Here is a 27,336-nt window from a genome sequence, read left to right on the forward strand (position 1 = left end):
TGAAACCTGACGTTCTGGGGCTGCTCACAGGCAGCTACACAAAAACAAGATCCCACAATCACAGGTGGAAAAAGGGCTGCCTAACTATGATTCCCAATCAGAGACAACGATAGACAGCTGCCTCTGATTAGGAACCAATACCGGCCAAAAACAAAGAAATAAACATAGAATGCCCACCCCGCATCACACCCTAACCTAACTATATAGAGAAATAAAACGGCTCTCTAAAGGTCAGGGCGTGACAGTACCCCCCCCCCCAAAGGTGCGGACTCCCGGCCGCAAACCTGAACCTATAGGGGAGGGTTTCGGGTGGGCATCTACCCTTGGTGGCGGCTCCGGTTTGGGGCGTAGCCCCCGCTGGAGACTCCGGACTGGGGACCGTCGCTGGAGACTCCGGACTGGGGGCCGTCTCAGGAGGTTCCGGACTGGGGGCCGTCTCAGGAGGTTCCGGACTGGGGGCCGTCTCAGGAGGTTCCGGACTGGGGGCCGTCTCAGGAGGTTCCGGACTGGGGGCCGTCTCAGGAGGTTCAGGACTGCGGGCCGTCTCAGGAGGTTCAGGACTGCGGGCCGTCTCAGGAGGTTCAGGACTGCGGGCCGTCTCAGGAGGTTCAGGACTGCGGGCCGTCTCAGGAGGATCCGGACTGCGGGCCGTCTCAGGAGGTTCAGGACTGCGGGCCGTCTCAGGAGGTTCAGGACTGCGGGCCGTCTCAGGAGGATCCGGACTGGGAACCGTCGCCGGAAGCTCCGGACTGGGAACCGTCGCCGGAAGCTCCGGACTGGGAACCGTCGCCGGAAGCTCTGGACCTGGGACCGTCGCTGCAGGCTCCGTGCCATGGATCATCGCTACAGGCTCCGGGCCATGGATCATCACTGGAGGCTCCGTGCCATGGATCATCACTGGAGGCTTCGTGCCATGGATCATCACTGGAGGCTTCGTGCCATGGATCATCATTGGAGGCTTCGTACGTGGAGCCGGAACAGGTCTCACCGGACTGGGGAGACGCACTGGAGACAGGGTGCGTGGGGCTGGCACAGGATATATTGGGCCGTGGAGGCGCACTGGAGGTCTAGAGTGTAGGGCTGACACAACCCGTCCTGGCTGGATGCTCACTTTAGCCCGGCAAGTGCGGGGCGCTGGCACAGGATGAACTGGGCTGTGAAGGCGCACTGGCAACACAGTGCGTAGAGCTGGCGCAGGATATCCTGTTAGGGCTAGGGGGCAGTATTGACACGGCTGGATAAAAAAACATACCCGATTTAATCTGGTTACCACTCCTACCCAGTAACTAGAATATGCATATACTTATTACATATGGATAGAAAACACCCTCAATTTTCTAAAACTGTTTGAATGGTGTCTGTGAGTATAACAGAACTCATTTGGCAGGCAAAACCCTGAGACATTTTCTGACAGGAAGTGGATACCTGATGTGTTGTATTACCTTTAAACCTATCCCATTGAAAAACACAGGGGCTGAGGAATATTTTGGCACTTCCTATTGCTTCCACTAGATGTCACCAGCCTTTACAAAGTGTTTTGAGTCTTCTGGAGGGAGATCTGACCGAACAAGAGCCATGGAACGATGATGGCCCATTAGACACCTGGCGCGCGAGTTCATGTTGGGTACCCTCGTTCCAATACGTTATAAAAGAGTATGCATTCGTCCACCTTGAATATTATTCATGTTCTGGTTAAAAAAGGCCCTAATGATTTATGCTATACAACGTTTGACATGTTTGAACGAACGTAAATATATTTTTTCTCCTCGTTCATGACGAGAAGTCCGGCTGGCTTAGATCATGTGCTAACAAGACGGAGATTTTTGGACATAAATGATGAGCTTTTTTGAACAAAACTACATTCGTTATGGACCTGTGATACCTGGAAGTGACATCTGATGAAGAGAATCAAAGGTAATGGATTATTTACATAGTATTTTCGATTTTAGATCTCCCCAACATGACGTCTAGTCTGTATCGCAACGCGTATTTTTCTGGGCGCAGTGCTCAGATTATTGCAAAGTGTGATTTCCCATTAAGGTTATTTTTAAATCTGGCAAGTTGATTGCGTTCAAGAGATGTAAATCTATAATTCTTTAAATGACAATATAATATTTTACCAATGTTTTCTAATTTTAATTATTTAATTTGTGACGCTGACTTGACTGCCGGTTATTGGAGGGAAACGATTTCCTCAACATCAATGCCATAGTAAAACGCTGTTTTTGGATATAAATATGAACTTGATAGAACTAAAAATGCATGCATTGTCTAACATAATGTCCTAGGAGTGTCATCTGATGGAGATTGTAAAAGGTTAGTGCATCATTTTAGCTGGTTTTATGGTTTTGGTGACCCTGTCTTTGAATTGACAAAACATTACACACAACTCTTGTAAATGTACTGTCCTAACATACTCTAAATTTATGCTTTCGCCGTAAAACCTTTTTGAAATCGTAAAACGTGGTTAGATTAAGGAGATGTTTATCTTTCAAAGGGTGTAAAATAGTTGTATGTTTGAAAAATTTGAATTTTGACATTTATTTGGATTCAAATTTGCCGCTCTTGAAATGCACCTGCTGTTGATGGAGTGCACCACGGGTGGCACGCTAGCGTCCCACCTAGCCCATAGAGGATATACTGGGACGTGGAGGCGCACGGGAGGTCTGGAGCGTAGGGCTGGCACAACCCGTCCTGGCTGGATGCTCACTTTAGCCCGACAAGTGCAGGGCGCTGGCACAGGACGAACGGGGCTGTGCAGGCGCACTGGCAACACAGTGCGTAGAGCTGCCGCAGGATATCCTGGACCGAGGAGGCGTACTGGAGACCAGGAGCACTGAGTCGGCACAACCCGTCCTGGCTGAATGCTCACTTTAGCCCGGCAAATGCGAGGCGCAGGCAACGAGCGCACCGGGCTGTGAATGCGCACCGGAGATACGGTGCCCATCACCGCATAACACGGTGCCTGACTGTTCACAGGCTCCCCACAGTAAGCACGGGAGTTGGCTCAGGTCTCAACCCTGACTCCGCCAATCTCCCCTTGTGCCCCACCCAAAACATTTTTGGAGCTGCCTCTTGGGCTTCCGTCGTTGCCGTGACTCCCGATCTCGTCGCTTTGTTCCTCCCTCGCTGCTTCCACTTGTTCCCATGGGAGGCGATCCCTTCCGGCCTGGATCTCCTCCCACGTCCAGGATGTCCTCCCATGTTCAACTCGTCTTCCCCGTAGGCGCACGCTGCTTGGTCTTTTTGAGGTGCGATCTTCTGGAACAGCAATCCGTGCTTTGGTTTAGTTTCTTTAGCAGCACTGTTTCCACATGCTAATGCTTTAGCCTTTATAGCACAAATACCATTCAAGGCATGGCACCGATATTAGCATTTTTCACGCATCATGTTCAAATTATCTCAGGGACTTTGTTGAGCTTCACAATCGATTTTCGATACTTTCGTATGATTTGGACATGATGCGTGAAAGCCAATATCGTTCCAATGACTTCAATGTGATTTGAGCCACAAATGCTAAAACATTAGCATGTGGAAACAGTGTCAGAGAAACTAAACCGAGGCACGGATTGCTGTCATATCTTGTCCATAGACTGCTTACAGCAGAGGTATTCAAAGTCGGATTTGCAGTGGGGTCACCACTAGGAATTGCAAAAATTAAGAGGACAGTTTATTTTATGGGACAATATACACTGAGTGTACAAAACATTAAGAACACCTGCACTTCACATAACATAGATTTCACTTGGATTCACTTGGTCAGTCTATGATCCCTTACTGATGTCACTTCAATCACTGTAGATGAATGGGAGAAAACAGGTTAAAGAAGGATTTTTAAGCCTTGAGACAATTGAAACATGGATTGTGTATGTGTGCCATTCAGAGGGTGAATGGGCAAGACAAAAGATTTAAGTGCCTTTGAACAGGGTATGGTAGTAGGTGCCAGGCGCACTGGTTTGTGTCAAGAACTGCAACGCTTGTTTTTTTACGCTCAACCGTTTCCCGTGTGTATCTAGAATGGACCACCACCAAAAGGACATCCAGCCAATTTGACACAACTGTGGGAAGCATTGGAGTCAACATGAGCCAGCATCCCTGTGGAGCGCTTGACACCTTGATGAACTGAGGCTGATCTGACGGGAAAAGAGGGGATGCGACTGAATATTAGGAAGGTTTTCTTAATGTTTTATACACCGTGTTCAAATGTTACAGATTTTTGTTGTTGTTGAAAAATAAAATTTTACTGAGTAAATGCATATACTGGTTTTCCTAGAGAGATGAAAATGCAATAAATTAAGGTTTCTGTTGACGTGAAAATCAAAATGTACGGATTTTAGGGTTGTGTCATTAGATTTGGGGTGGGGTTCACAAGAATCTCTGGTGAAAGAAATGGGTTCCCAGAAATTCTAGTGGAATAAAATGGGGTCCCTGCTGAAAAAGTTTGAATACCACTGGCTTACAGGGTAAGGAAGCCAACGGAATTGTGTAATTTGGGTGAACTATCCCTTTAATAGCATTCTATCTAGTAACTATCTGTACATAAGCTTTGGGACTTTCTAAATAAAGTGAAACAAGTTGAGCTTAGTCTGTATAGTGTAGACCTTCAACTATCTACTTCACATTCAAATATTTATCAACTGATGAGCATGTTGCAATTGGGCAACATGTGCAATTACCAACACTCTAGTAACCCTCTGTAGACATGCATTGGGACTATGGAAATAAAGTGATTAAGTTAATATGCAATAATCAACCAACACATCCAAATGTGCAACTGATGTTGGGATGACTGAAATGACCTTCAGACACTGGAGCACCCAGGGAAATAAATCAAGAGGGAAACTAACAATCACTAAGCTTAACGTGTCTTTCCTGTTGGTGATGAAGAAACGCATCAGAAGCATAATGTTAAACTCAATGTTTTAATGAACAAAAATCACAACATTGTCTATCAACATTTTTGGCCTAATTGCTAAAGGCTGCCAGTGCATGTTGGGCCATTGCCCGAGGAGTGAGTGAAAAAGAGACATTGCAGCACCAGGGAAGTTTAATTCAATTTGGGGAAAACTCAAATATACGTTTTTCTTTTTTTGAACCGGTACTATCGAATGTAACAAAGTACCGTCGTCCTGCAACAAGGAAAACATGTTTGTCCTCTTATCTTAGTTGGAGGGGAAGTAGCTCCCCCTTTCTCTTCATCTCTGTGACCTTTACTTGAATATCACCCACCATGCATAAAGTTGCCAGGGGTGTGTTCAGTTCGACAGAATAGTGTGTAATGTATAATTCAAAGGAAACAGTACTGAACAACCAGTAGAAGAACGGTGCATTTATGGTGACCCATAGAGCGATTGTGTATGGTGTGTGCTGCACATGGGTGATGCACAAGTTTTGCGCTTCAAATGGTCAAAACCATCACAACCTCAGTTTTTCACATTCCTTATGCCCTTGAAAAGTCTACCAAGGGCTCCATGTTTGTGTCTCCTGGCCAACGTATATCCACTCGATGAAGCAGAGCTTCCTCTTTAGGGACTTCTCTGACCGGTTTCCACGCCACACTTCCTTCTTGTAAATCTGCCACGCCCTCTCAATATTCTGAGTGTGCAGACCTGTAAGCGGGTCTACATAATTCTGACTGTGGTTGACCTGTAGTCCTCCTTTGAGAAACCTGCATAGGCTCTCCACTTATCACTGACTACCATACTCTAACGCTTCACATGCTTCGTGATGACAGCAACCAGGGTCTCCTTGTTCCTCCTCTTCACAAGCTGAGGGATTGTGACGACTGGAGTTGTACCGGATCGCCAACATTCCGAACACCCATGTCTATGTCCTCCATGTATTTCCAAAGTGTCCTCTGGTGTACTGGAATTAAATAGTGTCAAAGTATCATTAGTGAACAAGGAATCAACCTACCCATTAAAGAGGCATTCTGCAGTTCAAAAAATAAAGTGAAACCCCACCACAGTTTTGGTAAACAGCTGAGGGATGGAGCTGGAGAAATGTAAATCTCTCAAATTCCTAAACAGAGCTAAGGATGCAATGACTGACCATCCATGATATCAACATGGGCTTTATAACAGACAGAAATATTCCTTAGTTTCATCAGCTGTCCGGGTGGCTGGTCTCAGACGATCCCGCAGGTGAAGAAGCCGGTTGTGGAGGTCCTGGGCTGGCGTGGTTACACGTGGTCTGCAGTTGTGAGGCCGGTTAGATGTACTGCCAAATTCTCTAAACCAACGTTGGAGGAGGTTTATGGTAGAGAAATGAACATCTGTAGCATTGTTTTGTGTGACAAAACTGCACATTTTAGAGTGGCCTTTTATTGTCCCCAGCACAATATGCACCTGTGTAATGATCATGCTGTTTAAATCAGCTTCTTGATATGCCTCACCTGTCAGGTGGATGGATTATCTTGGCAAAGGAGAAATGCTGACTAACAAGGATGTAAACAAATTTGTGCACAACGTTTGAGGAAAATAAGCTTTTTGTGCATATGGAAAATTTCTGGAATCTTTATTTCAGCTCATGAAACATGGGACCAACACATTTATATTTTTCTTCAGTATATGTTTTGAGGCTATACAGTGTTGTTTACAATTACATGATTTACAAACAATGGAGTAAATCAAGATTATATTTTGGGTTCTGATGGAGTTAGGCAGTTGAACTTAGCTCTCGAGGTTTTATTCCTCAGGAATCAATGGCTATATATTATTCAAAGTCCAAATTGCTGATGCACATATTACAGATTAAGCCTTTAAATCTAAGCTCTGAACGGCAGTTTTCAAATGAAAAAGTTGGTTATCACTGGAGTGTTTTATTTAAAGACTTACCATGAGCGCCAAAAGTATTGGGACAATGACAAATTCTACATTAATGTGGATGCTACCATGATTACGAATAATCCTGAATTAATTGTGAATAATGATGAGTGAGAAAGTTAGAGGCATATATATCATAACCCCCCCCCAAAAAATGCTAAACCTCCCCTTTTTCGTGATATCCAAGTGGTAGTTACAGTCTAGTCCCATCGCTGCAACGAAGCGAAGGTCGAGACACGGCCCTGAAGGTCGAAACACGGCCCTGCCAAGCCGTACTGCTTCTTGATACACTGCTTGCTTAACCCGGAAGTCAGACGCACCAATATTTCGGAGGAAACACTGTGCAGCTTGCGACCGAAATCAGGGTGCATGCGCCCGGCCAGCCACAGGATGCTCTAGAGCGCGATGGGACAAGGACATCCCAGCCGGCCAATCCCTCCCCTAAACCACAAGACGCTGGGCCAATTGTGCGCTGCCTCATGTGAGGTCTTCCAGTCACGGCTAGCTGCAACACAGCGTGGGATCGAACCAGGGTCTGTAGTGACGCCTCTTAGACCGCTGCGCCACATCGGGAGGCCCCTTCACTGTTCTTTATAAATTCAGTTTCAATATGGTAACTATTGCATTCATTGTCTATGTATCAAGTTAAAAACTATAATTTCAAGTTTACCAAAGTTTAATATATTCAACTTCTCAGATGCGTCTAGATTCAGTTTTCAAATTCAGTTCTCTAAATTCAGATTCAAAACCAGAGACAACATCTTGGTACTGTACCTTGCCAGCAGGAAATGGTACAAGAGAACAGAGAATCAAACACTATGTTAAACAGGTTTCTGGTGTTTTCTGAAGCCAATGTAGCATGATGAATGTATTTCCTTTCTATGAATTTGGCACTAGCGTTTTAACCATTTCGGCTATAAGCTATTATGACCCCATTCTTGAAAGCGAAGTTTCTCTGGAACATGGTGGCGCCTTCTGTTCCCCTCTATGGACACATTAGAAGGAGAGGGTAAAAAAACAGCAATTTGGCCCCCATTACAATATAGTTAAATACCTTTTCTTGCTCTTGTGACTTACTGGGTGCGAACTGGGTCTCCTGCATGTCAGAAGACTGTTTTAGCCAACTTAGCTGAAGCCCATCCGAATGAGTACAGGAAGCTAACAAGTCTCCAGCAAGGTTACATTTCACCCCTTTTGACCTCATACTCACAGATCATAGCACCAATATAGCTGACTGCATTTGAACTCAGGCCCACTGCACAACAACACTTTCTGTGGCAAACAGAAGCAGAAGGATCTGTGCACCTCAATGAAAGTGCAACAGAGGTGGTTTGGTGATCCATGCATGTGATGAGCAAACTTATTGCCTGAGACCTGAAGACATGTTAGCTTGACTGATGGGTTTCTAACCCAATCCTGCACGCAAGACAATGTAACTTGTCTCTGACATGTTACTTATCACGCAAATGTGGTCCCCGAACCACCTGTGTTACACTTCACCCCCCTTTGACCTCCTCCTCAAAGAGACCAATCAAAGTAACATAACCAATGCCTAGGCTTTAGCTCAGTAGGCTAACAAAGTCTTAACCCAGTCACGCTACCCTTATAATGAGTACTTGAAACAAACAAATCTTCAGGTCTCAGGCAAGGTTCTCATCACATAAGCGTGGGTCACCAAACCACGCTCTTTTGATGATTAACCTTGCTGGATCTTGCAGACTTGAATTAGTGTAGCAGATTGGGATCTGTGAAACTCACTCCTCAGCCTGAAGTGTCACCCCTTGCACTATTGAAGAATCCTTTTTTAATGACGTGATGGGATGGTATGGTACAGGAGGACGGTCACATATGTTTTTGAAGCAGAGGTCCTGAGTTTGAGTCTCTGTACAAGCTGAATTGGGGAAGCGGTATTCGCTAAGTAAGCTGGACTCTGACAATAGTTGTGCTCATCTCAAACGCTGGTGTCGCTGTGGAGTGAGTTTGGGGGGTGAATGTAGCAGATGGGGGATCTGTGAAACTCATCAGCCTGAAGTCACCCTATCAAGCCTAGCTAGCTAAGTTAGACCTGCTGGCTATTGGCCAAATTAGCTAACGTTCTTGATTCATTTACATTACATTTAAGTCATTTAGCAGACGCTCTTATCCAGAGCGACTTACAAAATGGTGCATTCACCTTATGATATCCAGTGGAACAACCACTTTACAATAGTGCATCTAAATCTTTTAAGGGGGGGGGGGGGGTTAGAAGGATTACTTTATCCTATCCTAGGTATTCCTTAAAGAGGTGGGGTTTCAGGTGTCTCCGGAAGGTGGTGATTGACTCCAAATTGATTCGAGTTAATAAGATAAATAAAACATCTTAAATTAGCTATTCACTTTAACTGCCTTGAGGTATTTTTTGAATAGTTCCTCACTTTGTTTTTCCAGTTATCAGTTCGACCACAGCATTTACACACTCATTTGTGCCCCATCTGAGTTTCTGCGAATACGACTGTTTTCCTGAGAACACAAGGCTGCCGCAGGCCTGATGAAAACAGCCTCCTGTCAGAAGATGCTTGGACTCGTTCACCTTGTTATGACCCCTATACCTGTGATGAAAGGTCAAGTTTCGGTCAAACCCACTTCTGAGTTTTTACTTGCTGATAAGATGGTTGCTGCTGTCAGGGTGAGGTTAGATTTATTAAAATGTTGTTGCCAGGGAAACTCACGCAAGGAGGACTGGGGAGGCTAAATTAGTTACAGGATGTCTTAGCTCTCTCCCCAGGTCTTAGCTCTCCTTAGTCATATACTGTACTCTGTAACAACTTCTGCCTACAATTGTATTACTGAAGGAGAATCGAAATACTTAAACAAAGAGTCTGTGTTTCCTTTCTACTACCAATATATATATACACGTTTGATAATTATATAGACCTGATCATCTGTTGAAGAAATTGACCAACACCTCCAACATATCACACATAAGGAGTCAAATGGTATCTTACAAGCTAAAATACTAAACTAAAATGGGTTCACAAGCATAAGTCATCACCTCCCAGTCTTAGAAACAACATGACAAATAAAATGCGTCCAGCTTCTAGAATTGTCGTTTCTACCAGTGATCCAATCAATCATTTGTTCAGAAGATACTACCTCCAACATTGATTCTATCCACATTTCAGAGTAGGAGTGGCATGACCCTTCCAAGTTCTGAGGATTACTTTAGCTGCTATAACGATAACAGCGATCAGTGCAAATTCCTCATTTGTTACATTAGGTAACTCTGTTCTATCGCCCAAGAGACATTCTTGGTATAACTGAAATTGTTAACCCCAACCATTCCTCCAGATATTTCAAAACATCCTTCCAGAAAGGTAGCACTAATGTACATTGTCATATTCGCATGTAAAAATGTCCCAGTGTCTTTTTGGCATTTCCAACACAGATATTTGTTGGTCAGCCCCATCTTATGAAGCCTTGTTGGGGTCCAATAAAACCTATGTAGTATCTTATATTGAGTAAGTTTCCCCCTGGCTTCCCTTATGTTCCTCCCTGAGCTGGACAAAATCTTCAACCAGGTATCATCCTCAATTTCACACTTAAGGTCAATTTGCCATATTGTTCAGAGTTGTGTACAGTCTTTACTCTGCAGATGACTAAATATTGAGTAAAAAAACAGCTGCTTTATATTTGGGTAATTCCAAATATTCAGCTATTGGGTTCTTTCCTGGATTTTGTTGATAGCCGTTTAACAAACACTCCCTCACTTGTAAATATTTCCAGAAATGTCCCTCGTCTCCCACATCATATTTTTGTACCAAATCTGAGTATGACTTTAAAACATCTTCATTGTACAGATCACCTATAGTATGAATTCCTTTCATTAGCCACTGTTTCCAGTACACAGACTTCTTTCCCATCAGTAGCCTAGGATTGTGCCACAAAGATGAGTATCCTTAGATGTGAAATTCCACATATATTGTGTACTGTTCTCCTCACCTCTTTTGAGTGTAACAAAATTGGGTTGGGAGTTTCCACAGACCTCTCCCCTTGTAAGACTATGTGACAGAGTATCAACAGGGGTGAAAGGATAACTCAGTTCCCGTTCTATTGTTATCCAATCTAAGCCAGCATCCCTTTTAACCAATGCTTCCCCATTTCAAATGGTAAATTGTACAATTTAACATCTGGTAAAGCCAAGCCTCCTACATCCCTTGGTGAGTACATCTTCTTCATATTAATCCTGGATTTTTTTCCTATCCCACAAAAAGTATTTAGTTCATTTGTCATATTGTTTAAAATACCAGTCTGGAAAATTCATAGGTAACATTGCAGAGATAAAATTAAAATATTTTCCCATTTTTCTAAATTGGTCTTAATCTTGACTAGTAGTGGCTCAAAATGTAGTCCCATCACTTCCTCCAAATTTGAGCTCAACTTAATATCCATATATTTAATCCCAGTTGGATCCCATTTGAAATTAAATGGGGTAACAGTTACAGAGTAACATATAGCATTAATGGCATTGCTTCCTACTTATTTCAATTAATTGTGTAGCCTGACAAACTAGAATATGATTCAGTACAAGTAAGTAATCGTGGTACAGGATCAGAGACCAGCAGTAGAATATTGTCTGCATACATAAGCAGTTTGTGTTCTTTTCCTCCTCCATGTGCACCCCAACTTTCTGGATCTGTTCTTATCCTTGTTGCAAGAGGCTCTAAAACAGGGGAGGGGAGAGCGCGCAAACCTGTCTTGTGCCTCCAGAAAGACAAAAAAAGGAAACAATTTCATGTGTAAATACTGTTGCTTTAGGACTGGAATAAAGGACCCTATCCATTTACAAATGTCAGGTCCAAAACCAAATTTTCCTTGGGTTCTTAAGAGAAAAGCCCACTCTACCCTATCAAATGCCTTCTCAGCATCTAAGGTGACAGCAGTGGTAGGAACTATGTTTGACCACATGAGATGTTAGAGCCTCCTTATATTATCAGTTGAGGTCTTGTTCTTAATAAATCCTACTTAGTCACTATGTATATTAGGTAGTGTCTTCTCTAAGCATATCGCAAGGGTCTTAGTAAGAATCTTACAATTCACATTAAATGAGACGGATAGCTCGAAAATTCCCAGGTTCTGTAGTATCGCTATCTTTTTTAGGGATAAGCGATATCAAAGCCTCATTAACTTCTTATGGGAAGATGGGACGGTAGGGTCCCACCTGGCAAACATCCGGAGAAATTGCAGAGCGCGAAATTCAAACTACAGAATTATAAATATTTAACTTTCATAAAATCACAAGTGTAATACATCGAAATAAAGCTTAACTTCTTGTTAATCCAGCCACTGTCAGATTTCAAAAAGGCTTTACAGCGAAAGCACACCATGCGATTATCTGAGGACAGCGCCCCGCATACAAAAGCATGAAAAACATATTTCAACCAGGCAGGTGCGACACGAAAGTCAGAAATAGCGATATAATAAATGCCTTACCTTTGATGATCTTCTTCTGTTGGCACTCCAAAAGGTCAAAGATACATCACAAATGGTCCTTTTGTTCGATAATGTCCTTCTTTATATCCATAAAAACTCAGTTTAGCTGGCACGCTTCAAGTCAATAATCCACCCAGTTTCCCTCCATCAAAATGCATGCAAAATGAATCCCAAACGTTAATAATAAACTTTTCCAAACAAGTCACACAACGTTTAGAATCAAACCTTAGGTACCCTAATACGTAAATAAATGATAAAATTTAAGACGGAGAATCGTTATTGTCTTTACCGGAGAAAAATACCAAAGAACGCGTTCTCTTCCACGCGCTTGGAAACACTACAGCCAAAATGGGAGCCACCTGGAAAAACTACAATTTCTGGCTAATTTTTCCAAAAAACAGCATGAAACTCTTTCTAAAGACTGTTGACATCTAGTGGAAGCCCTAGGAACTGCAATCTGGGAGGATTTTGCCTTATAATAAAAGTGACAGCCATTGAAAACAGTGGTAGGCTGAATTTTTTTTGGGGGGGGATGGTTTGTCCTCGGGGTTTCGCCTGCCATATCAGTTCTGTTAAACTCAGACATAATTTTATATGCATATCCTAGCTTCTGGGCCTGAGTAACAGGCAGTTTACTTTGGGCACGCTTTTCATCCGGACGTGAAAATACTGCCCCCTACCCAAGAGAGGTTAAAGGTGTTCGAAAGGGAGCCATTATTTAATGACTCCTGTTAAACCACTGTCAACATAGGTACAAGAATGTCAATATACTTTTCAGAATATTCTACAGGAAGGCCATCCAGACCAGGTGACTTCCCTGCTTTCATACATAAAATGTCAGCTCTAACCTCATCTTCTGTTATTGTACAGACCAGGTCTACCTGGCTATCTGATAATCTAGGTAATACTATACCAGACAAAAAAGTATCCATATTTATGGGGCTCACTGAACCAGAGGATGTATATACAGTGTATTCAGAAAGTATTCAGACCACTTCCCTTTTTCCACATTTTGATACGTTACAGCCTTATTCTAAAATGGATTAAATAAAATGTTTTCCTCATCAATCTACAAACAATACTCAATAATGACAAAGCTAAAACAGGTTTTTAGACATTTTGGGAAATGTATTAATAACAAAAAACAGACCTTATTTACATAATAATTTAGACTCTTTGCTATTAGCCACGAAATTGAGCACAGGTGCATCCTGTTTTCATTGATCATCCTTGATGTTTCTACAACGTCATTGGAGTCGACCTGTCAATTGATTGGACATGATTTGGAAAGGCACACACCTGTCTATATAAAGTCCCACAGTTGGCAGTGCATGTCAGAGCAAAAACCAAGCCATGAGGTTGAATTAATTGTCTGTAGAGCTCCGAGACAGGATTGTGCCGAGGCACAGATCTGGGGAAGGGTACCAAAAATGTCTGCAGCATTGAAGGTCCACACGAACATAGTGGCCTCCATCATTCTTAACCTCTTGGGGCTAGGTGGGACGCTAGCGTGCCACCCGTGGTGCACTCCATCAACAGCAGGTGCATTTCAAGAGCGGCAAATTTGAATCCAAATAAATGTCAAAATTCAAATTTTTCAAAAATACAACTATGTTACACCATTTGAAAGATAAACATCTCCTTAATCTAACCACGTTTTACGATTTCAAAAAGGTTTTACGGCGAAAGCATAAATTTAGAGTATGTTAGGACAGTACATTTACAAGAGTTGTGTGTAATGTTTTGTCAAGTCAAAGACAGGGTCACCAAAACCATAAAACCAGCTAAAATGATGCACTAACCTTTTACAATCTCCATCAGATGACACTCCTAGGACATTATGTTAGACAATGCATGCATTTTTAGTTCTATCAAGTTCATATTTATATACAAAAACAGCGTTTTACTATGGCATTGATGTTGAGGAAATCGTTTCCCTCCAATAACCGGCAGTCAAGTCAGCGTCAGAAATTAAATAATTAAAATTAGAAAACATTGGTAAAATATTATATTGTCATTTAAAGAATTATAGATTTACATCTCTTGAACGCAATCAACTTGCCAGATTTAAAAATAACCTTACTGGGAAATCACACTTTGCAATAATCTGAGCACTGCGCCCAGAAAAATACGCGTTGCGATACAGACTAGACGTCATGTTGGGGAGATCTAAAATCGAAAATACTATGTAAATAATCCATTACCTTTGATTCTCTTCATCAGATGTCACTTCCAGGTATCACAGGTCCATAACGAATGTAGTTTTGTTCAAAAAAGCTCATCATTTATGTCCAAAAATCTCCGTCTCGTTAGCACATGATGTAAGCCAGCCGGACTTCTCGTCATGAACGAGGGGAAAAAATATATTTCCGTTCGTTCAAACATGTCAAACGTTGTATAGCATAAATCATTAGGGCCTTTTTTAACCAGAACATGAATAATATTCAAGGTGGACGAATGCATACTCTTTTATAACGTATTGGAACGAGGGTACCCAACATGAACTAGCGCGCCAGGTGTCTAATGGGACATCACCGTTCCATGGCTCTTGTTCGGTCAGATCTCCCTCCAGAAGACTCAAAACACTTTGTAAAGGCTGGTGACATCTAGTGGAAGCAATAGGAAGTGCCAAAATATTCCTAAACCCCTGTGTTTTTCAATGGGATAGGTTTAAAGTCAATACAACACATCAGGTATCCACTTCCTGTCAGAAAATGTCTCAGGGTTTTGCCTGCCAAATGAGTTCTGTTATACTCACAGACACCATTCAAACAGTTTTGGAAACTTTAGAGTGTTTTCTATCCATATATAATAAGTATATGCATATTCTAGTTACTGGGTAGGATTAGTAACCAGATTAAATCGGGTACATTTTTTTTATCCAGACGTGCAAATGCTGCCCCCTAGACCCAACAGGTTAAATGGAAGAAGTTTTGAACCACCAAGACTCCCTAGAGCTGGTCATCCGGCCAAACTGAGCAATCGGGGGAGAAGGGCCTTGGTCAGGGAGGTGACCAAGAACTCGATGGTCACTCTTACAGAGCTCCGGAGTTCATCTTTGGAGATGGGAGAACCTTCCAGAAGGACAACCATCTCAGCAGCACTACACCAATCAGGCATTGGTAGAGTGGCCAGACGGAAGCCCCTCCTCAGTAAAAGGCACAACAGCCCACTTGGAGTTTGCCAAAAGGCACTTAAAGGACTCTCAGACCATGAGAAACAATATTCTCTGGTTTGATGAAACCAAGATTGAACTCTTTGGCCTGAATGCCAAGCGTCACATAAATCAAATCAAATTTTATTTGTCACATACACATGGTTATCAGATGTTAATGCGAGTGTAGCGAAATGCTTGTGCTTCTAGTTCCGACAATGCAGTAATATCCAACAAGTAATCTAACCTAACAATTTCACCTCAATTACCTTATACACACAAGTGTAAAGGAATGAATAAGAATATGTACATAAAAAAATATATGAATGAGGGATGGTATAGAACAGCATAGGCAAGATGCAGTAGATGGTATAGAGTAGATTATATACTTATGAGATGAGTAATGTAGGGTATGTAAACATATAAAAGTGGCATTGTTTAAAGTGGCTAGTGATACATTACATCAAGATGGCAAGATGCAGTAGATGGTATAGAGTACAGTATATACATATGAGATGAGTAATGTAAACATTATATGAAGTGGCATTGTTTAAAGTGGCTAGTGATACATTTATTACATACATTTTTCCATTATTAAAGTGGCTGGAGTTGAGTCAGTATGTTGGCAGCAGCCACTCAATGTTAGTGATGGCTGTTTAACAGTCTGATGGCCTTGAGATAGAAGCTGTTTTTCAGTCTCTCGGTCCCAGCTTTGATGCACCTGTACTGACCTCGCCTTCTGGATGATAGCAGGGTGAACAGGCAGTGGCTCGGGTGGTTGTTGTCCTTGATGATCTTTTTGGCCTTCCTGTGACATCGGGTGGTGTAGGTGTCCTGGAGGGCAGGCAGCTTGCCCCCGGTGATGCGTTGTGCAGACCTCACTACCCTCTGGAGAGCCTTACGGTTATGGGCGGAGCAGTTGCCGTACCAGGCGGTGATTCAGCCCGACAGGATGCTCTCGATTGTGCATCGGTAAAAGTTTGTGAGCGTTTTTGGTGACAAGCCAAATTTCTTCAGCCTCCTGAGGTTGAAGAGGCGCTGCCACGTTATTTTCACCACGCTGTCTGTGTGGTTGTAACATTTCAGTTTGTCCGTGATGTGTACGCCGAGGAACTTAACTTTCTACCCTCTCCACTACTGTCCTGTCGATGTGGATAGAGGGGTGCTCCCTCTGCTGTTTCCTGAAGTCCACGATCATCTCCTTTGTTTTGTTGACGTTGAGTGTGAGGTTATTTTCCTGACACCACACTCCGAGGGCCCTCACCTCCTCTCTGTAGGCTGTCTCGTCGTTGTTGGTAATCAAGCCTACCACTGTGGTGTCGTCTGCAAATTTGATGATTGAGTTGGAGGCGTGCATGGCCACGCAGTCGTGGGTGAACAGGGAGTACAGGAGAGGGCTGAGAACGCACCCCAGTTGCACAGGGCGGGGTCGAGACCCAGGAAACCTGGCACCATCCCTACTGTGAAGCATGGTGGTGGCAGCATCATGCTGTAGGGATGTTGCTGTGCAGCGACACTCCCCATCCAACCTGATAGAGCTTGAGAGGATCTGCAGAGAACAATGGGAGAAACTCCCCAAATACAGGTGTGCCAAGCTTGTAGCGTCATACCCAAGAAGATTCGAGGCTGTAATCGCTGCCAAAGGTGCTTAAACAAAGTACTGAGTAAAGGGACTGAATACTTATGTTATGTAAGTTTTTTTTAAATATATATACACATTTGCAAAAATGTCTAAAACCTGTTTTTGCTTTGTCATTATGGGGTATTGTGTGTAGATTAATGAGGAACAAAAATGTAATCCATTTTAGAATAAGGCTGTAATGTAACAAATGTGGAAAAAGTAAAGGGGTCTGAATACTTTCCGAATGCACTGTAAATCCCTTTTCTCCCGGGTAACCCGTGATTTCCTGCCAAAACCGGAAGCGTCATTCAAAAGCATAGGCCTGTGTCTGGATTTTATTGTAAATTCGAGCCCGATGAGCCATAATTTAAATACATTTCATTAGCCCAACATTAAAGACATTTAATGAGCCCAACCATGAAAAATCCCTAATGATTGAGCCATAAGTGCATTTGGAAAGTATTAAGACCCCTTGACTAATTCCACATTTTGTTACGTTACAGCCTTATTCTTATTTAAATTGTTAGTTTTGTTCCCCCAGAAGTGCCACTTAGCATTCAGGCCAAAGAGTTCTCAAGTTGAGGGAGCATGCATTTGGCATGCTGACTGCAGGAACGTCCACCAGAGCTGGTTCTAGAGAATTGATTGTTCATTTCTTTACCATAAGCCGCCACTAACATCGTTTTAGAGTATTTGGTAGTACGTTCAACTGGCTTTACAACCGCAGACCACGTGCATGGCGTCGTGTGGGTGAACAGTTTGCGGATGTCAACATTGTGAACAGAGTGCCCCATGGTGGGGTTATGGTATGGGCAGGCATAAGCTATTGACAACGAACACAATTGCATTTTATTGATGGCAATTTGAATGCACAGAGATACGGTGACGAGATCCTGAGAGCCTGAGCCACACTTTTTTTTAAGGTATCTGTGACCAACAGATGCATATCTGTATTCCCAGTCATGTGAAATCTATTGATTAGGGCGTAATGAATTCATTTAATTTCACTGATTTTCTTATATGAACTGTAACTCCAATCTGTGCAAGAATCGGAATCCATGATTTGTCACCAGTACTTGAAAACATCACACAAACCATTTTCTGATATTGATTTATTCATACAATTGGCACGTGCCGGCAGTCAATCAAGTAACCTCTGACAGTCACTCAGAGAAATTCAGTGTTGATGTTTATGTATGTAGCTAGTGGGCTAAGCTGTAGCATTAGCAATGTCTTTCAAAAGCAAACAATTCTGGAGATTTTTGTAAATTCTGAGTCGGAAAGTCAGGAATCAGATTCTAACAGTGACAGTGAGGAGCTGCCCCCAACCTTGTGGTCATTGAGAACCCTGAATCTGAGGACCCCTTGCACACCAACGAAGTACCAGGTCACTCTGAAGATGCTGGTGGTGATTGAGGCAGACCAACAGTGGGTGAAGTACACAGGGTCCAACACTGACATCTAACATTATGGGTTCGTGCTGATCACCATGCTGGCCCCTCATCTCGGGAAGGGCCACACAATTGGTACAGCAGTCCCACACACTTCCAGCATCTGCTCTCCAACCTCACAGGGGCCGTTGGCACAGACTGTTTGAACAGGAAAGGGATGCAGGCATTCAGAAGCAGGAAGTTCAGAAGGGGAGTTCAAGGAGAACGGTCAACAGCTGTATACGTCCATGTCCTCTCCACTGTCCATATAGCAACCATGTTGCCACAGGAAAGGTGTACCACCTGACGGGAGAAAGATCAAACCAGACTGCGTGCTTGACTATAACATCAAAATGGGGCAGTGGATAAGGCGGACATGATAAACAGCTTTGTGGAACGTGCTCGGAAAACTACCAAGTGGTATAAGAATATATTTTTTCATCAGGTCGACACTGCTGTCCTCAATGGCCACATAATTCACCGCCAGCTAACAGGTGAGATGATTATTTAACACGTTTTTTTTGTAATTGGACATATAGTTCACATACAGTTCCATTATGCAATTATATTGACAATATCTCACCCACCTAGCCACTCCCTCATCGGTGAGATGATCACCTACCAAAAGTATAGAGAGAACCTCATGAGAGCCGCTGAACGAGCACCACACCCCTCTGCGTCCATCCACTGGCGGGTGTCCTGCTACAGACAATCCCCTATGCCTCACGGCACTACATTTTCCCTCCGAAGACCCTCAAACTGCTGCTCAAGGCAGTCGCACAAGGAGGCACTGCATAGTCTGCATGTCCAGCGTCAGGAGAAGGAAGCAGAGGAAGTTCATAAAGTACGTGTTTAGCTTGTGACACACCCTGTGTGTTACGCCACACTTTGGGGACTATTGAGCACATCTGCCGCAATTACTGACTGACTGTCTTGACAGGTGACCTGCCTTGATACTATGCCTTTAGGGGTGGGGGATGGGAATGCTGTTTTTGTTGCTCAATCACTACCAATACTTCAAAGAAATAGACAACCATTACATATAGACCTATTTTTCCCTCCACTAAAACTGTAAAGGAGTGTAAGTTCAAACAGTATGTTGCTAGCATACAAAAGTTGGCCTCAATCTTCGGCAAGAAAGATGTCCAGTTATGATGTTCGCAAATAATGTTTTTACTGTTTATGTGTGTGGTTTATGAAAGTACAGAATGAGGAATTATTAGTAATTAGAATACAATATCAGGAAATAGCAATAAAACAATATTATAATGAAGTAACATAATAACACTGCTAGAAAAAAAATAAGTTGCAATGACAAAATCCCAATTATGAATTCTATAAGAAACAGTAACTGAAGAGCTCCACACGGGGGCAGGGCAGGGCCATACCTAAACAAGCCAAATCTTATTCTTAGATTTCTCACTTACCGTGCATATGTAACAACCTTCTTCATGTCTACCAGTCTTGTGTTCTCTCCCATTCTTCTCCCTACATCACGCCCAACCTGCATCCCAAACTGTCCTGGAATACCTGCTCTTCTAGGTGCTCTGCGTGAACTACCTTTACCGCTTCTGCATATGAGATTTTACGCTCACTCCTCACCTGCTGCACTTCTACTTGTCTTTTCCTCACTGCACAGCAGTTTAACTTGTTATGGATAGGGGGCAGTATTTTCACGGCCGGATAAAAAACGTACCCGATTTAATCTGATTATTACTCCTGCCCAGAAACTAGAATATGCATATAATTATTAGCTTTGGATAGAAAACACTCCAAAGTTTCTAAAACTGTTTCAATGGTGTCTGTGAGTATAAAATAACTCAAATGGCAGGCCAAAACCTGAGAAGATTCTGTACAGGAAGTACCCTGTCTGACCATTTCTTGGCCTTCTTTGCCATCTCTATCCAAAACAGGGGATCTCTGCTGTAACGTGACATTTTCTAATGCTCCCATAGGCTCTCAGAAGGCGCCAGAATGTTGAATGATGACTGCTGTCTCTGGCTGAAAAACAGTAGCGCATTTGGATAGTGGTCGATCTGAGAACAATGAGACTGGGGCGCGCGTGCACGAGACGACTCCATGTTTACATTTTCAGTCTTTGAACGAAAACAACGACTCCCGGTCGGAATATTATCGCTATTTTACGAGAAAAATCGCATAATTTATTTTAAACAGCGTTTGACATGCTTCGAAGTACGGTAATGAAATATTTTGAATTTTTTTGTCACGAAACGTGCCGGGCGCGTCACCCTTCGGATAGTGTCTTGAATGCACAACAAAACGCCGCTATTTGGATATAACTATGGATTATTTGGAACCAAAACAACATTGGGTGATGAAGTAGAAGTCCTGGGAGTGCATTCTGACAAAGAACAGCAAAGGTAATCCAATTTTTCTTATAGTAAATCTGAGTTTGGTGAGTACCAAACTTGGTGGGTGTCAAAATAGCTAGCCATGATGGCCGGGCTATCTACTCAGAATATTGCAAAATGTGCTTTCACCGAAAAGCTATTTTAAAATCGGGCACCGCGATTGCATAAAGGAGTTCTGTATCTATAATTCTTAAAATAATGATTATGTTTTTTGTGAACGTTTATCGTGAGTAATTTAGTAAATTCACCGGAAGTGTTCGGTGGGAATGCTAGTTCTGAACGTCACATGCTAATGTAAAAAGCTGGTTTTTGATATAAATATGAACTTGATTGAACAAAACATGCATGTATTGTATAACAATGTCCTAGGAGTGTCATCTGATGAAGATCATCAAAGGTTAGTGCTGCATTTAGCTGTGGTTTTGTTTTTTGTGACATTATATGCTAGCTTGAAAAATGGGTGTCTGATTATTTCTGGCTGGGTACTCTGCTGACATAATCTAATGTTTTGCTTTCACTGTAAAGCCTTTTTGAAATCGGACAGTGTGGTTAGATAAAGGAGAGTCTTGTCTTTAAAATGGTGTAAAATAGTCATATGTTTGAAAAATGTAAGTTTGCGGATTTTCGAGGAGTTTGTATTTCGCGCCACGCCCATCATTGGATATTGGAGCAGGTGTTCCGCTAGATGTAAGAGGGTAACTGGATCTCCACATTCATGTTCGCCCCCACACTTCACAAATATAATTGTGCCTTTAAACACCACCGCCACATACCCAAACCTTTACCAGTTATATCAATGCAATGGTTTCGGAACATGAGCTTGCACATCTGAACTTTTTCTGCCAGTACCGGATCCTCAAAGTTTAGTATCTCTGACAGGCTATCCACCTTCCCTTCTTGTGTCATCTGGAGGCACTTTGCATCAAGAAGAGAGCCTCCCTTCAAGTGATCCTTTATTTTTTTTATGTTAACAATTTCTGGGACTCTGGTAAAATAATTCCTTTCAGCCACTACCATCCGGTTTGATCCAGTATGCTACTATCAACCTCACGTTTACATACCTGATTGAGTTTGAGAGCCTTCTCATGCTGTTCAGCATCATTACACACCACCACCAAACTTCCATCACAAAGACTTTTAGCAGACACAACCTCTCCTACTTTACTATACAAATCACGAGCCAATGCGATCGGACTCCCCGCCATGACTCCACTCTTGTCCTTAAACTTAACCAACCCATTGAACTCCACTTCTCTCCATAAAACACTGTGAACCGAACCTCCCTCATCACCACTTTCCCCTGACGAGACCTGCAAAAGATCCTCAGTCTTCCTCTTCTTCATATCTACTAGCACTACTCTTCCTCCAACTTTTCCCCCTCCACCGCTACACTCATCCCATCCTCCTCAAGTCCTAACCATCTTACCTTTCCATCCATCTCTGCTCCAGTCACAGCGCAGTGTTGGTCAAACACCTCCACGTCAATACTCAAAACCCTGTCGCTTTCCAATCTGAATCGGACACTGTCAATGCACAAACCAGCCGTCAACCGTTCGGTCTCTAGCTCCAACCAGCGTCTCTCCCGATTGGATCGAGCTAGCCCCAGCTCTCTCTCAGAATGGGCTTGCAGCAAATTCAAGATGGCACCTGTGGGTTGACACGCCTACAACCACACCCATAACTGCAGCCTTAAAGGACTACTACATAATAGGCCATTATAGTCACAACACAGTGTGTTAACATAGTCTTGTCTATGTACAGTCGTGGCCAAAAGTTTTGAGAATGTGAAAATTAATATTTGTCAAAGTCTGCTGCCACAGTTTGTATGATGGCAATTTGCATATACTCCAGAATGTTATGAAGAGTGATCAGATGAATTGCAATTAATTGCAAAGTCCCTCTTTGCCATGCAAATAAACTGAATCCCCCAAAAAACATTTTTCACCTAATTTCAGCCCTGCCACAAAAGGACCAGCTGACATCATGTCAGTGATTCTCTCGTGTGAGTGTTGACAAGGACATGTCAGTGATTCTCTCGTGTGAGTGTTGACGAGGACAAGGCTGGAGATCACTCGGTCATGCTGATTAAATTTGAATAACAGACTGGAAGCTTCAAAAGGAGGGTGGTGCTTGGAATCATTGTTCTTCCTCTGTCAACCATGGTTACCTGCAAGGAAACACGTGCCATCCTCATTGCTTTACACAAAAAGGGCTTCACAGGCAAGGATATTGCTGCCAGTAAGATTGCACCTAAATCAACCATTTATCGGATCATCAAGAACTTCAAGGAGAGCGGTTAAATTGTTGTGAAGAAGGCTTCAGGGCGCCCAAGAAAGTCCAGCAAGCGCCAGGACCGTCTTCTAAAGTTGATTCAGCTGCGGGATCGGGGCACCACCAGTACAGAGCTTGCTCAGGACAGTGGAGGCCATACAGAAACAGTGGTCAATAGCCTAGGTCAGAGCCACATATTCCAGTTGAGCAGTAGACCTAGGGCCTAGGCACAGGCTGCACTCACCGGCTACTGCAGAACCATGGAGAACTCCACCACAGCAAATCAAATCAAAAATGTATTTGTCAAGCCTTTAACTCTATTTCTTGAACTGCATCGTTGGATAAGAAAATATTTACTAAATAAACTAAAGTAAGAAATGGAATAAAAAGTAATAATCAAATAACATTAACGAGGCTATATACAGGGGGTACCGGTACTGAGTCAATGTGCGGGGGTACAGGTTAGTCAATGTAATTTGTACATGTAGGTAGGGGTAGAGTGACTATGCATAGATAATAAACTGCGAGTATCAGCAGTGTAAAATGTGTCAATGTAAATAGTCCGGGTGGCCATTTGATGAATTGTTCAGCAGTCTCTATGGCTTGGGGGTAGAAGCTGTTGAGGAGCCTTTTGGACATTCAAAGCTCATATCATACCACGATAGCCTATTAACATATCAGCTTGTTTTCCGGTTTATGGTCGGCAAAAAATATTGATGGGCTGCATTATTACATATTTAAATTAAACATTGTTTCTAAAAACAAAAATGCCACTTGCTTCCAGTTGATTAATACAGCTAACACTAGCTAACAATGACTTCCCAGATGAAGTTCTCTGTGCACTGGTAAAACACCATCTTCATCTTCCGTCCACACACTTCTTACTTTTCATTTTTCCTTTCAGCAAACGTTTCTCCTGCAGACAGTTTATCAATTTCTATGTAGATTTTTTGTTCTGTTTGACATAGACCATGCTAGTTAGTTTTCTAACTATCCATTATCTCTAATCTATTATCCATTAGGGACAGGCTGGAATAATGGATAGTGTTTTGACTGGGACCAAAGTGCATAACCATGCAGATAGATTTCACTGCTATCTTTCATGAGTGACGTCTATGTGGGTGTTCGTTTCTATGTGGACATTGCACATCGTTGCACTTCCGAACCGGACGGCCCCCCTCTCCCCGCCTGCAGTAACGTTACATTCACCGTTGCAACTGCATGAGGACCATATGGAGTGTCTACAAAGCAATACAATGATATAAGGTAAATTAATGTTAGATGCCTAGCTACATTGTTGAAATATGATTAAATGTCTGAGCTAAAAAGTCTTGGCTAGCAAAATGTAAACTGCAAGTCTAACAACAATTGCTGCTATTATACGTTTTCGGCCACAGCTAGTAAGCTACCTGGAGCTTGTTTAGCTAGCTAGCTCACGTTTTCATGTCAACCATCTTTTCTGCTCAGGGGACAAGAGCACGGATGTGTGACCATGCAAAGGGAGAGGACGAGGAGGGGGAATGTAAGTAGTTAGCAAGCTAATGATAACAGTATAAGCAAAGATTATAGAACTAGCTAACCTCTTATCTATGGTATAAGCTATAAAAAGGTAGCTAGCTAACTAGCTAGAAAGCTAAACTTTGTGAAATACCATGTTTAGTTAGCTAGCTATACATAGCTAGCATGTCAGTGTTAACGTTAACGATCACATACTGTATCGCTTCAAGAGTTCTGACTGTAAAACATCTCTTTTCAGTCATCATTGGCCCAGAGATGGTGCTGCTGTGAATAAACAGCATGCAAACATGAAAAACATTAACCAAATTTGGTTATTGAATGTCTCGTGTCCGGCATGATGAACTTTCCTGTGCTATATTTTCTCCCCAACTATACTGAACAAAAATATAAACACAACATGTAGAGTGTTGGTCCCACTTTTCATGAGCTGACATAAAAGATGACAGAAATGTTCCATGTGCACAAAAAGCTTATTTCTCTCAACTTCTGTGCACAAATGTGTTACCATCTCTGTTAGTGAGCATTTCTCCTTTGCCAAGATAATCCATCCGCCTGACAGTTGTGGCATATTATGAAGCTGATTAAACAGCATGATCATTACACAGGTGCAACTTGTGCTGGGAACAATAAAAGGCCACTCTAAAATGTGCAGTTTTGTCTCAAAACAATGTCACAGATGTTCATTTCTCTACCATAAGCCGCCTCCAACGTTGTTTCAGAGAATTTGGCAGTACATCCAACAGGCTTCACAACCGCAGACCACGTGTAACCACACCACCCCAGGACCTCCACATTCGGGCTTCTTCACCTGCGGGATCGACTGAGGAGGGGGAGGGAGGGGGCTGAGGAGTACTTATGTCTGTAATAAAGCCCTTTTGTTGGGAAAAACTCATTCTGATTGGCTGGGCCTGGCTCCCCAGTGGGTGGACCTGGCTCCCAAGTCGGTGGGCCTATGCCCTCCCAGCCCCACCCATGGCTGCGCCCCTTGCACAGTCATGTGAAATCCATAGATTAGGGCCTCATTTATTAATTTCAATTGACTAATTTCCTTCTATGAACTGGAACTCAGTAAAATCTTTGAAATTGTTGCATCTTGCGTTTATATTTGTATTCAGTTTATGTTCTTTCATGTTGTTGAAGTTCAAGTGAAAACATTAAGCCGATGAGCCAGGAATTGGTCCAATGGAAGATTAAAGCAGAGATCCTCCAGGCTCCAGTGGAAGACCTGGAGGCTGATCGAGCATTTCTGGAGCAGCAACTGAGCGAGTTGACTGCCGAAACAGAAGATAGGTGACATTATTCCAAATTAGGAACTCTGTTTAATTTAATATATTATGGTTTATGGACTCTCACTTAAATGTATTCTGTCAGTACAAAGAATACCAATAAGACAAAACTCTTCAGGTCTCCAGCACAATATCCCACTGACGATACGCCCACACTTTCACAGGCATAGGTCTGTAATCCAGGTCAGAGTCAATAAGGTACAGAACAGCAGGCAGACTCGGGGACAGGACAGGCAGAGGTTCGTAAACAGGTCAGAGTCAGGCAGGTACAGAACAGCAGGCAGGCTCGGGGTCAGGGCATGCAGAGGTTCGTAAACAGGTCAGAGTCAGGCAAGTATAGAATGGCAGGCAGGCAGAATGGTCAGAACCGGGGAAACAGAACTTGAGAAAGCAGGGAGACTGGAAAACACGCTGGTAAGACCTGACAAGACAGGACGAACTGGCAACAAACAGAACACAGATACAAATACACTGGGGATAATGGGGAAGATGGGCGACACCTGGAGGGGGTGGAAACAAACACAAAGACAGGTGAAACAGATCAGGGTGTGACAGCCTTTAGCCATTAGGCCAAAAATGTTGATTGACAATTGTGATTTTTACTAATTAAAAGATTGATTTTAACATTATGCCTCTGATGCGTTTCTTCATCACCAACAGGAAAGACACATTTAAGCATAGAGATTGCTTGTTTCCCTCTTGATTTATTTCCCCATGTGCTCCAGTGGTAATTTCAGTCATTCCAACAAAAGTTGCACATTTGGATGTGTTGGGTGGTTATAGCATATGAACTTAAACTCTACGGGACACCAATCCCGTAGAGGTTAACAAAGGGGTTGAATACTTACTAACAAAATTTCAGTTTTACATTTTTTATGTGAAAACAAAAACTATTCAACTTCGACATTATGGGGTATTGTGTGTGGGGCAGCTTTGAGACGCCTGCCAATTGGAAAATTTTTGCGATTTATTTGTATATGTATATGAACCATGTCATGTGCCGTTGTTTACAAATTCTGTGGATAGTCCTAAAACAATGATGTCATATCTGAATTCCGGCATCTTTATGAACCTTTGCCATTGATTCAGGTGTGCTTGTAGTGGAATACTTCAAGTGTAACTGGCTGGGGGCCCTTGAGGAGAGCTATGGGAAACACTTGCCTAGGGGAAGGGTGGGGCAGGGAACAAATTGGGACTGGCTGAGAGAGAACGAGAGGAGAGGAGCAGATGAGGGCATTAATGAGTTGTGGGTAATGAGAGAGGGCTACCTGCTGTGTTGGAGGTGACCGGCCGGACCACAGGGCCATCAATGCGGCTCTCTGACAGGAAGTCGTCGATGGAGGGGCTCAGCAGCGGGCGGCTCTCTTGCTGCTCACCGACCAGCTGGGGAG

General features: G+C 42.9%; 1 protein-coding gene and 1 long non-coding RNA gene across 4 annotated transcripts in view; one reads left to right on the forward strand and one right to left on the reverse strand.

Annotated features, from left to right (window-relative positions):
* Window positions 1-27,336, reverse strand: part of pex5lb (peroxisomal biogenesis factor 5-like b) — a 170,073-nt gene that overhangs the window by 62,428 nt on the left and 80,309 nt on the right. For both annotated transcript variants that reach the window (XM_014139167.2, XM_014139164.2), the window contains one exon: window positions 27,214-27,328. In XM_014139167.2, the coding sequence (XP_013994642.2) occupies window positions 27,214-27,328 (115 nt within the window). The remainder of the gene's footprint in view (window positions 1-27,213; window positions 27,329-27,336) is intronic.
* LOC106568658 (uncharacterized) lies at window positions 24,156-25,434 on the forward strand. 2 transcript variants are annotated; one of them, XR_001320367.2, is made up of 3 exons: window positions 24,156-24,407; window positions 24,609-24,663; window positions 24,898-25,199. It is a non-coding gene; the product is annotated as an uncharacterized lncRNA (long non-coding RNA). The 2 variants fall into 2 exon arrangements; XR_001320366.1 differs by lacking the exon at window positions 24,898-25,199 and adding an exon at window positions 25,379-25,434 and having other exon boundaries at window positions 24,158-24,407.

The sequence above is a fragment of the Salmo salar genome, chromosome ssa14, assembly GCF_905237065.1.
Source record: "Salmo salar chromosome ssa14, Ssal_v3.1, whole genome shotgun sequence".
Classification (NCBI taxonomy): Eukaryota; Metazoa; Chordata; class Actinopteri; order Salmoniformes; family Salmonidae; genus Salmo; species Salmo salar.